Source organism: Archocentrus centrarchus, chromosome 14 (assembly GCF_007364275.1).
Source record: "Archocentrus centrarchus isolate MPI-CPG fArcCen1 chromosome 14, fArcCen1, whole genome shotgun sequence".
NCBI lineage: Eukaryota > Metazoa > Chordata > Actinopteri > Cichliformes > Cichlidae > Archocentrus > Archocentrus centrarchus.
Window position 1 is genome coordinate 905543 of NC_044359.1, and position 14918 is coordinate 920460.

Consider the following 14918-nt stretch of genomic DNA (forward strand, 5'->3'; position numbering starts at 1 on the left):
GCGGGGCCGCTGCTTCAGCTTTAATGGCGTACGAGTTCAGATCATGTTTCCACACAGACGCTCAGACTTGTTAATTATCATTACTTATGAATTATACTAAAACATGAATAATTGTTGTTTGAATCATAAAAATATTCCGTTCTCCACGTGTGAATGTTTGGGGCCTTTCTGCTGGCCTCGGTACAGCCGCCGTCGGTTGCTCTGCACGCCGCTGGTAACGCCATCGCACGGTCCCATTGGTCTGAGCTCAGTTCAGCTCAGAGTCTTTTTTTAATGTGATGTTTCCTCTGTCAGCGCTGCGTTCGCAGATCTGAGACCTGCTGATTGTTACAGAAGTGACTGAATCCTGCAGCAGCGCAGCGAGTTGCAGTACCTGTTAGCCACAAGCTAACATGTTAGCTCAATATTAGCTTGTGGCAAGAGGAGCTAAGGGTGGCTAACAGTTTCCCAGGTGTCTGAAGCTCCTCCTCCTCCCGCAGGTGAAGCCCGTCCTCCTGTTTCCCGTCACATTGATGTGCTGCAGGAACAGGATCTTCTCACCTATCTGAGTCTTTAGATCTTCAGCTAAAGAAGCAGAAACCAGGAGACAGAGCGGCGTGATGGGTAGTGCCTGCTTTGGATTGGATCAGTAAGATAAATATGGAGCAGTCACACCCACTGAGCATCCAGTAAAAACACAGGAGAAACATCACATCATGTTCCTAGGAATAACGTGAAATCTACTTTAAGATGAATTTTTCAGTTTCAAGCATAAACACCAAAAGAGTTCTAAAAAATGACATCTCAGACATCTGCAGGGACGTCTGTGCATCCCCAAAGTTTTTTCACCACTAATAAATACTTTCAAGTGTCGTCAAAGGTCAAAGTGGAGGTGCTGCTTTTAGAAAACACAGACTAATCTATTGTAGAAAACAGCCATTCACGCTGGAGGTGCCATTGGGAATCCCGACTGTGGCCACACTCACAGTTTGGAGCCAGTTTATTGATGAGGAGGCTGAAATCGACTGTAAGCAGGAGAAGTTTGCATAACCTGATCCCCAAAACTGAAGTCTGAGCAGAAACATCCAAAAACAGAAGGAATCCACGGTTTGTGGATAAATATGAGGAGCTGAAGGATCTTACCATCCTCAGAAGAATTCCAGGGAAAAGTCTGAATCTGTCATTTGTGTTTTGAGTTTGTTTCGTTTTATAGATTCTTTATTTATGGACATGGTGGACATCCAAATACTAATTCCAAGGATGATGCTTCATGTCAACGGCTTCACATTCAGCCAGCCTTCGAGCAACTGCTGAGAATGGAAAACCCAACAGAGAAAAGCCACAGACGTGGTCTGACTGAAGGCCACCGACTGAACAACACAGGTGGGTACTCCACAGTATGGAGATGAAAATAATGCGGATCATACCATGAATGTGGATGTAGTTGAGAGAAGGAAGAAGCCCTCTTTGAAAGTACGGTGGCCAAGAAGATTGTAAGACTCACCAAAGAGAACAAGAAAGGCCCAAAATCCGCTGGATAAATGAAGACTGATGTGATGATACTCCGAAGACGAGAAAGACAGCCACCCTTCGGAGGAAGCTCGTTTCTGACTCTTGTATCTGTGATCTCATTCTTTTGGTCACTGCCCGAAGCTCATGACCATAGGTGAGTGCAGGGACGTAGATCGACCGGTAAATAGACAGCTTCGTTTTCACTCAGACGGACCGGTGCAGCGTCCGCGTCACTGCCACTCCGATCCGTCTGCTCTTTGAGTTGCTTTAATTCAGCTGTGTGGAGTTTCCTGAAAGGCCTCCTTTGACCTGTAAACTCCTCCAACTCTTTAAAATCACAGGAAAATCCTCAATCAGCATCAGGTGTGTCAGTCCTGCAGCAGCTGCAGTTTGTGAACTGCTCAGCATAGCTTTGAGTTTCAACGTTTCAAATATTTAATATCATTACAGAGTTTCTTTTTTAACACGCTGAAGGGTGATCCATTTTTTACAAATGCCAATTTATGCAACACTTCCTGTGTCCAGTCAGATTCTAGCAGTGGACAAAGACAAGCAAGGGCAAAGCTCCGCCCTCAGTGTGGCCCCACCCCTCTGATTCAGTCAGGTAGTTGAAAAGCCAACCGAATGAGCTTTGACTCAGAATTCAGCCTCCTCCGCTCTGTGAGTGTTCCTAGGCAGGATGCCGAATGGCACGGAGATGTCAAGTAAAATAAAGGGCAGCAGCGCTGTGGCAAACACATTCAGCAGTGGCTAAGGGAACTCGTGTCACACTCTATAGTGCGTATCATACTAACAGAAGTAATAAAGCTAATAATACCCAATGTATTCTCTACAGAGTGACTCACATGACGTTAGCACTGGAAGTCTGATTTTAACATTAAAAAGCTTTTAAATATACAAATGCAATATATCGAGAATAATAATAATAATCATATCATCATCATAAGAATCTGATTGTACAAAGTTCTACATTCTCCCGACGGTAAAAAGCTGCTTAAAGCCTCTGAGACAAACACAACGGGTCAAAAATTGCAGAATATCAAAGATGGTGTTGCTGGCATTTTGTTAGCTCATGGCTAGCAGACACCATTGCTCCGGGTGAGGAATGCTAACAAAGCTAACGAGTCCGAGTCAAGTCACCGGAGAGCGGGAACACGGCCCGACGGCAGCGAACGTCAAAAACGCCACGAGGGCTGAAGCCGAAACACAAAACACAAAGTCAATCCCGGCATGCAGAAAATCACAGAATCTGTACAGAAGGAAACACGTCGCTCAGGAGGAAGAAGACGAGCCCTCCCTGCCAAAAACCCAACCGTTACCACTGAACTATACATCTCCACAGAGAAAATTCACAACTGCTGACTGCGAGTGGGCGATAAGTAAGTCACGATCCAAGCTGCAGGTCTGTGTTTGAATCAGACCGTCTGTAGATCATTAAGGCTCAAAAAAACAACAGGAGGAAGAAAAGAACCAAACAGAGATGAGGTTTCACACAGAGACCACACCACCGACTGACCAGCACAGCGGGGGTGCAACTGTCCTGCTGTATGGAGGCCCAGAAGAGGCAAAAAGCACTGCCTGCAAAACTGAAATTAATTCACCCTCATAATGTTTCATCCTCGCTGCTATGGTTTACCAAACATAAGGGTCCAAGGGGCTGTTTAAGTAAATACTGCAATTATTTCAAAGAAAACTTGATGTACAGACGAATAGTACACGTTTAACCATTCATATGGACTCATATTCAATACTCGTAGGTACTTTTAGAAGCGTTGCTTCCATAAAGACTGCAACTTTAACAGAGCAGCTTTGGCGTCAGCGGTCCTGTTTAAGCCTGAATGACTCATCGATGGATGTTGATGCTGATATACCATCAGCACAGGTGAGATATACCTGCATATATATGTGTACAAAGCTGAATAGAATAAACTTAAATGTTTATAAGATTGCTTTTTATGTACATTTATTATTGCTTAAAATACTCCCAGCCCTCCCAAACATGTTATTAGGATTTTTGCAGATAAACAGCTTGATGCATATTTTTGCTGTTAACGTTTTTATTTAGTGTTGAAGGCTGAATGTTGGAGCATTACTCTGTAAATCAGCAAATCTCCACAGAGCAGCACAGGTTGTGTTTTCTGCCTCCCTGCAGAGAATAACTGGCTTTAAAAGACGACCCGAGTGTTTTAAGTATTTCAGTGACATCAATTCTGTATATTTGTGTGAAACTAAGATTAGGCAGTGATGTTTGTCACTTCTGGGCCTCCGTACCGTCCTGTGAACAGGGGACACTGATGATGGTGTCGGTGAGTCTGATTGGCTGCCGGAGCATCACAGCCACGTCCTCTGATTCTGCTGCTGCATTTTCACAGTCGATGTTATTCTACTGATACTGATGAGCAGAATCACAGAGTTGCTGTGATTCTTTGCTTCCACTTCCACAGACCTTCCTTCTTTCTGTTGTTGAGTCTGTTTTCCTTTTTTCTTCCTTCAGGTTCAGTCCCACAATTCCTTCCTTCTTTCCTTCCCTATGTCCTTATTCCTCTCACAGGTAACTGGCAGCTTCTAAATCTAAAACATCTTGTAAACTCAGCATGAACAATAACGGTTCTGCTGCTAATGGTGCTCTGAGTGGAGAGCAGGCAGGTAGGAATACATCTCATTAAGGTACCTTGTTAAGGCCTTCCTTGTTAGAACATCTGGTGGTTGTGGTTGTGGTGGGGTGGGTGGAGAGTGGGTGGCTGATCTGAGCAGAGGTGTGGCTGTTCATGGAAGATCACAGGTCAGAGAGGGGTGGAAGCTTGTGGAGCTCTCCGAGCCCGATGGAAGCAGAGATGAGTGTTTCACATTCAAACCCTATCTGAGTGTTCCTGTACAGCCTGTACTGTTACATTGTGTACTGTTACACTGTGTACTGTTACAGCACATACTGTGTCAGTGTGTACTGTTACAGTGCATACTGTTACAGCATGTACTGTTACAGCATGTACTGTTACAGTGTTACAGCGCGTACTGTTACAGCATGTACTGTTACAGCATGTACTGTTACAACGCGTACTGTTACAGCATGTACTGTTACAGCATGTACTGTTACAGCGCATACTGTTACAGCGCGTACTGTTACAACGCATACTGTTACAGCAAGTACTGTTACAGCGAGTACTGTTACAGCATGTAATGTTACAGTGTTACAGTGCGTACTGTTACAGCATGTACTATTACAGCATGTACTGTTACAGTGTTACAGCGCGTACTGTTACAGCATGTACTGTTACAGTGTTACAGCATGTACTGTTACTGCATGCACTGTTACAACATGTATGGAAATACTAAAGTTTCCCTCTGAGCTAACATCACTGTGAAGGCAAAGAGCTGCTTTAGGCACCAACCAGTTTCAGGCAAAATTATCTCAAAACCACATCTTTCTGATTTTTCATAACAATTCATGTATGGCTCAGGCTGCAGCTCTAATTAAACTGAGCTTAGGAAATTTCTGGGACTTTTGCAGCCTGGGGCAGTTTACATCCCACAGTTACAAACGTATACTGAGTATTTAGCTGAATATTTGTGCTTAAATATATTCATACAGTTACTGCTTCAAGGCCCAACGTCATTATTAAATATATGCACATTCTGCAAGTGTAGTGGGGGATTGTCAGACAATGCTTGGCTACCAAAACACTGACAGGAAGATAAAATGTTTAAAATTATAAAAATAATTTGGACCAAAAAATCAGAAGCAGAAGATTTCTGTTGTAGCTTTAAAAAGATAAATGAATAATCTAAAAGGAGAGTTTTCTGTGTTTGGTTTTCTGATACTTCCTGTATTTGTAGATAATATACTGTATGTTTTCCTTCTGTTTGATATTATTTCTCATTAATAAAAACTGCTCTGTGGGCTGTTCTCACTCATCCGGATGTGCTGGTTCAGGTTCAGGTTCAGTCCTAATTCACCTGAATAATCTGCCGTGACCAGAGCAGCTCCTCATAATAATATCATATCTTTTTGTTTCTTTTGTAATTATTGTTACTTTCAGAAAATCTTGTATCTCCTGAAGGTTAAAAAGCCGTCTCATTGTGGTTAATATCTACACAACAGTAACAAACACGGGTGAGTACGGATGCTATACAAAGTGTTTATGTGGAAACATGAGGCGGGGTCCTTATTGGAGAAATCAAAACCTGCTCCATGCTAACAGTTTCCCCCTGCTTCCAGTGTTTGTGCTAAGCTAAGCTACCCACATGCCGTATGGAGCACACTGTGTGACACAGGTTCAGTCCACAGGGGGGAGCTGTGGGGTTGGTCCTGTTAAACATCTGGAAGATGGAGATACAAGGTTTCCAAACATAATTACAATCTGCAGCTAAACTACACCAAGAGAGCTGATTGGCTGATCACAGAGGGGCGTGACTGAAGCAAAGTCCAAACAAGCTGAGAAGAGGAAGCTGATTGGTTGGTTGGTTGATAATGAAGTTCACTACTAGACTTGTTGGAGTGAAGCTTTCCGGCCCCGTCGTCTCCTCTTCAAACGCCTCAAACTAAATCCTGAATGGTTGGTGTCAGACGCCTGGCCTGCTGTCAATCAATCTGTTGTCATGGCGACGGTGGCCCCATCAAAGATCCGCTCACTCTGGAAGTTAGCTGCAGGGGACACACAGACATCGATTTCAGTGATTCAGAAACGTGTGAAAATCAGCCACACGATCAGCACGGCCCAGGACGGAGCCGCAGTGCAGATCTTTATCCTCCGAATCAGCCCAGGCTCCATCATAAAAGCAGCGACTGGAGCTCTCAGCAGGGATACACTCACACCTGCACCATCAGGTTAAAACAGCAGTCACACAGTAACACGAATAAGCTGCTCGCTCAGGGCGTAGCAGCAGCTCCTGCACCCTGCACCGTCACAGTTACTCAGCAGCATCAGCTCACTCACTCTTAACAAAGCAGTAACTGAAACATGCTTTTATGGTTTATACAGCACCACATTCCTCAACTCCTGCCTGCATCTTCAAACTGAGGATCTGCAGCATCACTGACTCTGGATCAGCCCTGCTGCAGAGATGAAACCAAACCGATCTGCTGTGTGAAGCTTCGATGGTGTGAAACTGTTCTTTCATGAAGGGTCTGTGCCCACGAGGATTTTATGTTTCAGACACGTTTCTGTGGTTCAGGGAAGAACAACCAGAGCGCATAAATGTTACAGTGTTCATCCTTCTTCTTCATACCATCTGCTGAAAACCAGCTGATGGGCCAAATCTGGACTCCCGCCTCCTCAGAGCTCCAAGATGATCCGTTTGTGAGCTTTTTAAGGAGCGACCACACGGTCCTTAAACACCAACTTCCTCCAACCACCCAGAAGAAGTTTGCCAATGATCTGTGCCTTTTCCAACATGATGAAGTGCCACACCAAAATGTTAAAGTGATAGCTAAGAGGCACATGTTGGATCCATGAACAGGATATGCCCCAGACCTTAATCTGATCCACAGTCTATGGTCAGTCCTTAAAGAAGCCCATGAGCTGTGATTAACTTGGAGGGCTGATGAGGCAGGAACAGATCATCCATCAGAGCCTCAGAGACCTGCAGAAGGGTGAACGCTGTCCATACGTTTCCCTTCACCAATAAACGTCTTTGAAACCTGTGAAAACTTTAATATTGTTCTTCACTCTATCAGAGAAACATAAAAAGATCTAAATAAATACACGACAGCAGCTGTTATTGTAGTTTGCTCCTGTGCTCAAATTACACCTTTAAAGTTTGGGAATTTAACCATTCAGCCGACAGCAGGTTCAGGAAATGAAGCTTAATGTACTTTAAATAAAATGTGCATAAAATGGTGACAATCAGGAGGCTGCAGCACAAAACTATATAATAACTCATAACAGCCAATTAAAGAGAATTTCAGGAAGATAATAATTCATACAAGTGTAAGTATAAGTGTAAAGGTGTAAATCATATTAGAAGAAATTAAAGAAATTAAAATTAAAGTGATAATTCAGTTTTATTCATATAGCGCCAAATCACAACTGTCGCCTTTGTATTGTGGGTAAAGACCCTACAATAATACAGAGAAAACCCAAGAAACCTCCAGCAGAACCAGGCTCAGGGAGGGGGGGTCATCTGCTGAGGGGGGAGAGAGCCAAAGATTAATATCAATTAATGATTAAATGCAGAGTGGAGTATAAACAAAGTAAATAAGGTGAATGAGAAGAAACAGTGCATTATGGGAACCCCCCAGCAGCCTAGGCCTATAGCAGCATAACTAAGGGATGGTTCAGGGTCACCTGATCCAGCCCTAACTATAAGCTTGATCATAAAGGAAAGTTTTAAGCCTAATCTTAAAAATAGAGAGGGTGTCTGTCTCCTGAATCCAAGCTGAGAGCTGGTTCCACAGAAGAGGGGCCTGAAAGCTGAAGGCTCTGCCTCCCATTCTACTTTTAAGTATCCTAGGAACCACAAGAAAGCCAGCAGTCTGAGAGCGAAGTGCTCTGTTGGGGTGATATGGGACTATGAGGTCTTTGAGATAAGATGGGGTCTGATTATTCAAGACCTTGTATGTGAGGAGAAGGATTTTAAATTCTATTGTAGATTTAACAGGGAGCCAATGAAGAGAAGCCAATATGTGTTGGGGTTAGGGAGCAGTGGCGAAGCAGCAAACGGCTCTATGTACACAAACAACAGTGGGTCATTTTTCTGGCTGCTAGCTGCTAATGTGTGCTAATGTATTTCCTTGTTCTGCCGTGAGAATTTATCCCATGTTCAACATTTGTTCTGCATAACTTTTCTCCCACATCGTTCATGCCCCACCTGTCATGACCCTAAAGTGATGCAATGCTTTCTAATAATACTGCCTAAGGGAAGCATGTATAATGTAAATAGAATTGGTCCTAGCACAGAACCCTGTGGAACTCCATAATTAACCTTAGTGTGTGGAGAAGACTCCCCATTTCATGAACAAATTGGAGTCTGTTAGATAAATATGATTCAAACCACTGCAGTGCAGTACCTAACAGTATCAAAGCTGTCATTTCAGCATCTCCATGGATGTTTAAAATCACCCACTATAATTATTTTATATGAACTGAGCACTAAACCAGACAGAAACTCTGAGTAAGGACCAGGTGGACCAGATAATAACAAATAAAACAGATGTAATATTCTCTGTATGTGACCGTGTGAAGCACATTGAGGTGAATCAGTGAGAACGGTTCTGTTTTGGTCTCAGTAACTGTGAGCTGTCGTTCTGGAGCAGAGCCTCGGTGGATTTGTTTGTTCCTGGTTTTTCTCTCAGGAAACTCACGGCCTGGCTCAGATTAAGTCTGCAAACACTGCTCGGGGCTAAAATTAGCACCTCCACCACCTCGAGATCCACAGATCAAGACTCAGAATCATTTATCATGGATATGAAGCAGAAGGATGCACAGCTGCAGGAATAATGTAGCTCTGTGGGAAGGTTCAGTGATGGCTGTACGTCCATCAGCAGCACGAGCCGGCTGCAGTTAACCAACAGAACCAATAAGGCGGTGCAGGTGGTAATTTATTTATCAAAAACTACATTTGATTATCTCAGTGCTGTCTACTGATGATTGATGATCAGATTTATTGATCACACCTTTTTCCAGCCCCCCTGAATGCACCGTTGCAGCTGACCTTTGACCTGCTCTTACTTGCTGAGTGTGGAGGGAGAGCCTGAGCGGTGGAAGTGGACAATCTGCCACTTCCCATCGCGGCGGTGCCACACCCTGGTCTCCTCTGATTGGGCGGTGCGAGGCGTCCCGTTGGAGTCGATGTACTGCGTCACTCTGACATACGCGATGCAGGCGGCCTCATCGCCCACAAGGTGGATGTGGGGGTTCAGGATGGTGGTGTGGACCGGTTTACTGTTCTTAGACCACACTGGGGACACAGACGGACAGATGAACAGGGGTCAGGTGACCTCTGAGACCTTTTTACACTACAAGGTGCAATAGGAAGTCTGCTTCAGCTCACAGTTTTCAAAGTAAAAGCGGTGAAAGTCCAGGCCTTCAACCAGATTCCCCAACGCCTCGGGCTCGAACGCCGTCACGGCCGGGTCACACATCTTACTGCAGGAGAACACAGGTTTACAGAGACAGGCAGAAACACGTGTTAGAGACGGGCGGATCTGTAACAGAGTTTACTGCAGACCACTGTCCTACAGAGCCAATCAGAGGACATCTGAGGAACCGGCCAATCAGAGGACATCTAAGGAACCGGCCAATTAGAGGACATCTGATACTTGAAAAGGCTTCAGAGTCAGTTCTGTATGAATCCAGATGTTTTCAGCTACACGGCCTTAAATATGACTGTGTGATGTTGAGGCTGAGTACCTCGATCACTCTGATCTACAGTCTGATTCTGTTCATTAAAAACACTGATTTCATATTCAGAGTGAATTCAGAGTGACTCCCAAACTCCACATTAAACCTTTTTCAGTGCAGAGCCAACACGAGTTTTTATGATGTCTCTGGTGTATTTGTACAGTTAGGGTTAAATGATGGAGTCATGCTGACCTTACAGAAACACGGTGAGATGCATCGTGAGGTTAAAAGTGATCTGATGTCTGCAGTCAAACTGATTCAAATTACAAATCTGTCCTTCACTGGCTCGTTTTCTGTGATTCACAGAGCTGCAGGACCCCAGGAGGGTAAAGGTCACTCCTCTGTGTGTGAGGCTTTATTGGGAGGCTGTGAGGGTGACAGCAGCACAGCCACATACGTACGTGTAGCTCTCAAAGTCTCCGTTGCTGATCGCCTCGATGAGCTGCTCAGTGACCTTAATGATGTCCTGCTTCCTCACTGAGAGAGAGACAGCAGCAGGTTAGTGTGCTGGCTGAGCAGCGACTCAGGATGCTGTGTGTGTGTGTGTGTGTGTGTGTGTCTGTGTGTGTGTGTGTGTGTGTGTGTAAATGTGTGTGTGTCTGTGTGTGTGTGTGTGTGTGTAAGTGTGTGTGTGTGTGTGTGTCTGTGTGTGTGTATATCTGTGTGTGTGTGTGTGTGTCTGTGTGTATCTGTGTGTATCTGTGTGTGTGTGTGTGTGTGTATCTGTGTGTGTGTGTGTTTCGTTGTGCAACTTCTGTGTACAATGACAATAAAGATTCTGATTCTGATTCTGATTCTGATTCTGTGTGTGTGTGTGTGTGTGTGTCTGTGTGTATCTGTGTGTGTGTGTGTGTATCTGTGTGTGTGTGTGTGTGTGTGTGTGTGTGTGTGTGTGTGTGTGTGTGTGTGCTGTCACCTCTGGTGTCCTCGTCCTCGATGGTGGTGTTCGTGCTCTCAGATGATTCCTGCAGGAAGAACAGGGTCAGTGACTGCAGTAGAAACCATCACAGGTTCTACTTTCTCATCACTTTCAGTTTTTACTCGTCTCAGTTTCATTTGTTTGGATTAAATAATTTCAGTTTGAAACTTCAGATTTAAAACAGTAAAGACTTTATTTATTTTCAGGGACTTTGGCCTTTTTGGAAACTTTATTTTCTTCGCTGTGAGCTGAAACGTTGCTCCACAGTTTCAGTTTTTGCTCACTGTGACAGTCTCCCTCCGTCCTCCGCGCTGTGCCATCAGGCTGTGTTTTGATTGGTTACCAAACCTGAAGAGGGTGGGGCTTTAAAGGATGAGCCTATCAGAGGGTGGTGTATTATTAGCAGGATTGGAACAGAGTGATTGTGCTTCCTGTGTTGCAGACGTTCAGCTGCTGTGAGGCATCAGCTGTGAGCAGCTGCAGAAACACACAATGACCCACAACAACGATACGACACCCTGTTTACAGGAAACACATTAACTTTGTGTGTGATCCTGAGTGCAGGCGCGCAGCACAAAGACCAGTTTCATGTGCAGCTCTCACTGTGGGGCTTATAGTAACTATTGTTGCTCTGCTTTCATTTTAGTTCATATGTCGATGACTCGAACGAGGTGATGTGGGATCGATACCGCAGGTGCAGCTACTATTAGTCTTGGACGAGTCTGAATTTTGGTGACGTTGACCTCGAGGTCAGAGGTCAGGTTTTCTGAAACTCTTGTGAACGCGATGAGAAGAAGCTCGTCCAGGCTGCTGTGCTGCAGCCTGTCCCTCCGGACTCTTCATAATTCATGCAGTTTTATTTTGAAGGCCAGCGTTTCTGCGCGTCAGCCTCAGTTCTTCACTGTGGGCTCAGAGATCTAAATAAAGTACAAATAGAAGTATTTCCTGTTTTCAGACTCCACTCCCTCACCGTGTCAAAGGAAGCTGCACAAACTGACAGAATTTTTCATACGTGGATGAAAATGCTTTGCAGTCAGTGAGTGTCTGAAGGCTCAAACACTGCTGCTTCCTCACTCTGTCTCTAAAAACTGTCCTGAGATCAGCTGTGACTGAAGAAGCTCTCGATTTGCTGTTGCAGATGTGACAATAATAATAATAAACTTTAAGTGCTTCACAGCTGATCAGGCTGCTGCATCTTTATCTCATATTTCACGTCTTTATCTGTTACTTTGTTCATAGGTTCACTCTTTAGCCTGTGGTTTAATAATATTCAGCATTAATTTCAGCTGACCCCCCCCCCCCCCCCCCCCCGCTCAACAGGACACAAAGAGATGAAACAGGAAAAGACAATAAATATAAAAACATGAGACATGAAGCTGGATTTGATGCTTGTTAGAAAACTGTTAACACCAGAGTTCAGCTCTCTGACACTCTGAAGCTCCGATCTGAGACGTCTGTGAGCCTCAATAATAATAATAATGATGATGGTGGTGGTGGTGGTGATGATGATGATGATGGTGGTGGTGGTGGTGAGGTGATGATGATGATGATGGTGGTGGTGGTGAGGTGTTACCTTGACTCCGTCGGCCTTCTTGTTGCTTCCACTCTTTCCTCCTGAGCGAGGGACGAGGACAAAGAGAGAGAGAAGCAGCAGAGTCAGGACGAAAGGAACAAAAGCAGCCAAGAGCAGAGACGGCATCGTACCCACAACCTCTCCCTACGTGCCCTTCAGCCAGCGGTCTGACCGCAGCACAGACGGAGGGCGGCCCTGGGTAAAAATACTTCCTGCCGGGGGCACATGTGTGGGGAGTTCCCGGCGTGACACGTGGGTCGCTCGGGCCAGATTTAGGAGCAAGTGGAGATAGTTGGAGAGCAGGAAGTGTGCACGCATTCCTGAGCGTCCACACTGAGCACGTGCACTTGAAAACACGTCCTGAGCTCAGGCCCAGTGGGAAGCAGCCAGTAACAGAGCTCAGAGCCGCAAAGCTCAGGCTTTGGCCTCTGACCCCTCCTCTCCCCCCACAGCTTTGACCTCTGACCCCTCCTCTCAGCTTTAAACAGACCTGCTGTGGTCACAGATTTTTAAACCGTATACTTGCTCAGAGCTGCCTGTCTTATAGCAGCACGTTGCTCACTTCTGATCCTGCAGTGTTATTACCTCACTTACTGGTGACCTTTAACCTCAGGTGGTGGAAGGAAGTGTGGTTCACGAGTGGTTTGTCGACAAAAACAAACAAGAAAAATCAAAATCATCCTAGACTGTGTCCAGGTGCATCTTGGGTAATGCGGTCTCTTGTGATACTACTGGACCAAAAGGATGTCTGCAGATACCTACTGATGCAGCTCCACCATCTCTCCTACTGGTCACATGTGGAACTGCAGAGCCCTAAAATCAGTGCTGCGTTCTAGACACATGAACTCGGGAGTGACATCACCTCGAGTGACATCACCTCGAGTGACATCATCCAGAGTTTTGGACGCTCCAGCAGAGAAGTCGGAAAAACAGGATGAGCTTTGGCTCTTAGTGGAGCAGGTCGGTGTTCACAGACACACAACAGCGCTGTTTACAATCACTGTTGCCATCTTGGATTGGGTGGGGTTGCTTTTTGAGTGGGATACCTGAGCTGAGGGGGTGTTCCAGAAAAACTTCCGATTGGGAATTTGGAATTCCAACTTATTCCTCAATGCACCATGAGTTTGAATCCATGTAAAACAGGAGCATGTGGGCGGGACCAAACACTACAGAGTGTGTGAAAACACACATACACACACACACACACACACACTCTGAGTGTGTCGGTGGTTTCCCCACTATCTTTAGACTTGTGCTTGAATGTTTAGGACAGCTGCTGCTGCACACACACACACACACACACACACACACACACACACACACACACACACACACACACACACACACACACACACACACAGACACACACACACAATGATAATGTGTTAATTGTGTGTAAGCTGGCAGCTTATTGGTGGATTTCTCTGTTAAACCTTTGCTACTGAAACATAAACCTTGCAGGTCAAAGGTCAAACCTGCTGCTCTCACAATTGGAGAGAGCTTCATATTTCACATGACCTCTGACCTCAGGGAGGAGGAGGGGGAAGAAGGAGAGTTGAAGGTCTTACCGGAGAAATTTCTGGTGGCCAACATGGTGGTTAGAATGGCTCCCTGAAGGAAAGAAGGAAGGGAAGAAGATAGGAAAGAAAGAAGGGAAGAAGGAAGGAATGAAGAAAGAAAAGAAGGATGGAAAGAAGGAAAGAAAAAAGAAGGACGGAAAGATGGAAAGAAAGAAGGAAGGAAAGAAGGAAGGAAAAAAAAAGGAAGGAAGGAGAGAAGGAAGGAAAGTTGGAAAGAAAGAAGGAAGGAAAGAAGGAAGGAAGGGTAGAAGGAAGGGAAGAAGGAAGGAAAGAAAAAAGGAAGGAAGGAGACAAGGAAGGAAGGAAAGTTGGAAAGCAAGAAGGAAGGAAAGAAGGAAGGAAGGAACGAAGGAAAGAAGAAAAGGAAGAAGGAAGGAAAAAAGAAGGAAGGAAAGAAGGAAGGGAAGAGGTATTAGAATAAAGTAAAAACAGAAGAATTTATTTTGACTGAGCATTTTTGTGTGTTATTTCCTGTTTGAGCTGAAAGATCAAACAGGAAGTTTGACACACTCGGAGACGCTGTGACGACTCCCTCCGATCCTCCGTAAGATTCTTCCCTCCACATTCACTGAGCAATACAAACACTTCAAACTTCACCTTTTATTTTGAAAGTCCCACCTTCAGCTTCCTCCTAGCGTTGAACTTCTTCAGGCACTCGACCGTTTCCTGTCTGTGCATGCAGGACGCCACCGTAGACCGGTGCTGGGAGGAAGAGGAACATCATCATCATCATCATGACAAGCAGAGAGGAACAGTGAACGAGGTCAGAGGTGAAAGGTGAAAGTTCTCACAGAGATCCAGGGGTGTTTGAGCGCCTCGGCAGCTGTGATGCGTTTGGCCGGGTTGATGGTCAGCATTTTATTGATGAGATCTTTGGCTTCAGGAGTCACCGTGTCCCACTCCGGCGAAGGAAACTAAGAGGCAAGGACACAAGGAGAAAAGATGAGAAAGCAAGGAGGAGGAGCTTATAAAACCAAAGAAGCCCCGCCCACAAAACACAAATGCGGACCAATAGC

The 14918-nt window shown here is 45.1% G+C and overlaps 1 protein-coding gene and 1 pseudogene across 1 annotated transcript in view; both read right to left on the bottom strand.

Annotated features, from left to right (window-relative positions):
• The window catches only part of LOC115791921 (GTPase IMAP family member 8-like), a 263474-nt pseudogene that overhangs the window by 124915 nt on the left and 123641 nt on the right, over nt 1-14918 (bottom strand).
• Nucleotides 4490-14918, bottom strand: part of LOC115791927 (calcium/calmodulin-dependent protein kinase II alpha) — a 37362-nt gene continuing 26933 nt past the window's right edge. Inside the window, exons 10-18 of the mRNA XM_030746226.1 lie at nt 14694-14816; nt 14521-14604; nt 13891-13933; nt 12323-12363; nt 10747-10795; nt 10232-10307; nt 9481-9575; nt 9159-9387; nt 4490-6133 (exon numbers count right to left, since the gene is read on the bottom strand). Of these exons, the coding sequence (XP_030602086.1) occupies nt 6130-6133; nt 9159-9387; nt 9481-9575; nt 10232-10307; nt 10747-10795; nt 12323-12363; nt 13891-13933; nt 14521-14604; nt 14694-14816 (744 nt within the window). The 3' untranslated portion in view covers nt 4490-6129. The remainder of the gene's footprint in view (nt 6134-9158; nt 9388-9480; nt 9576-10231; nt 10308-10746; nt 10796-12322; nt 12364-13890; nt 13934-14520; nt 14605-14693; nt 14817-14918) is intronic.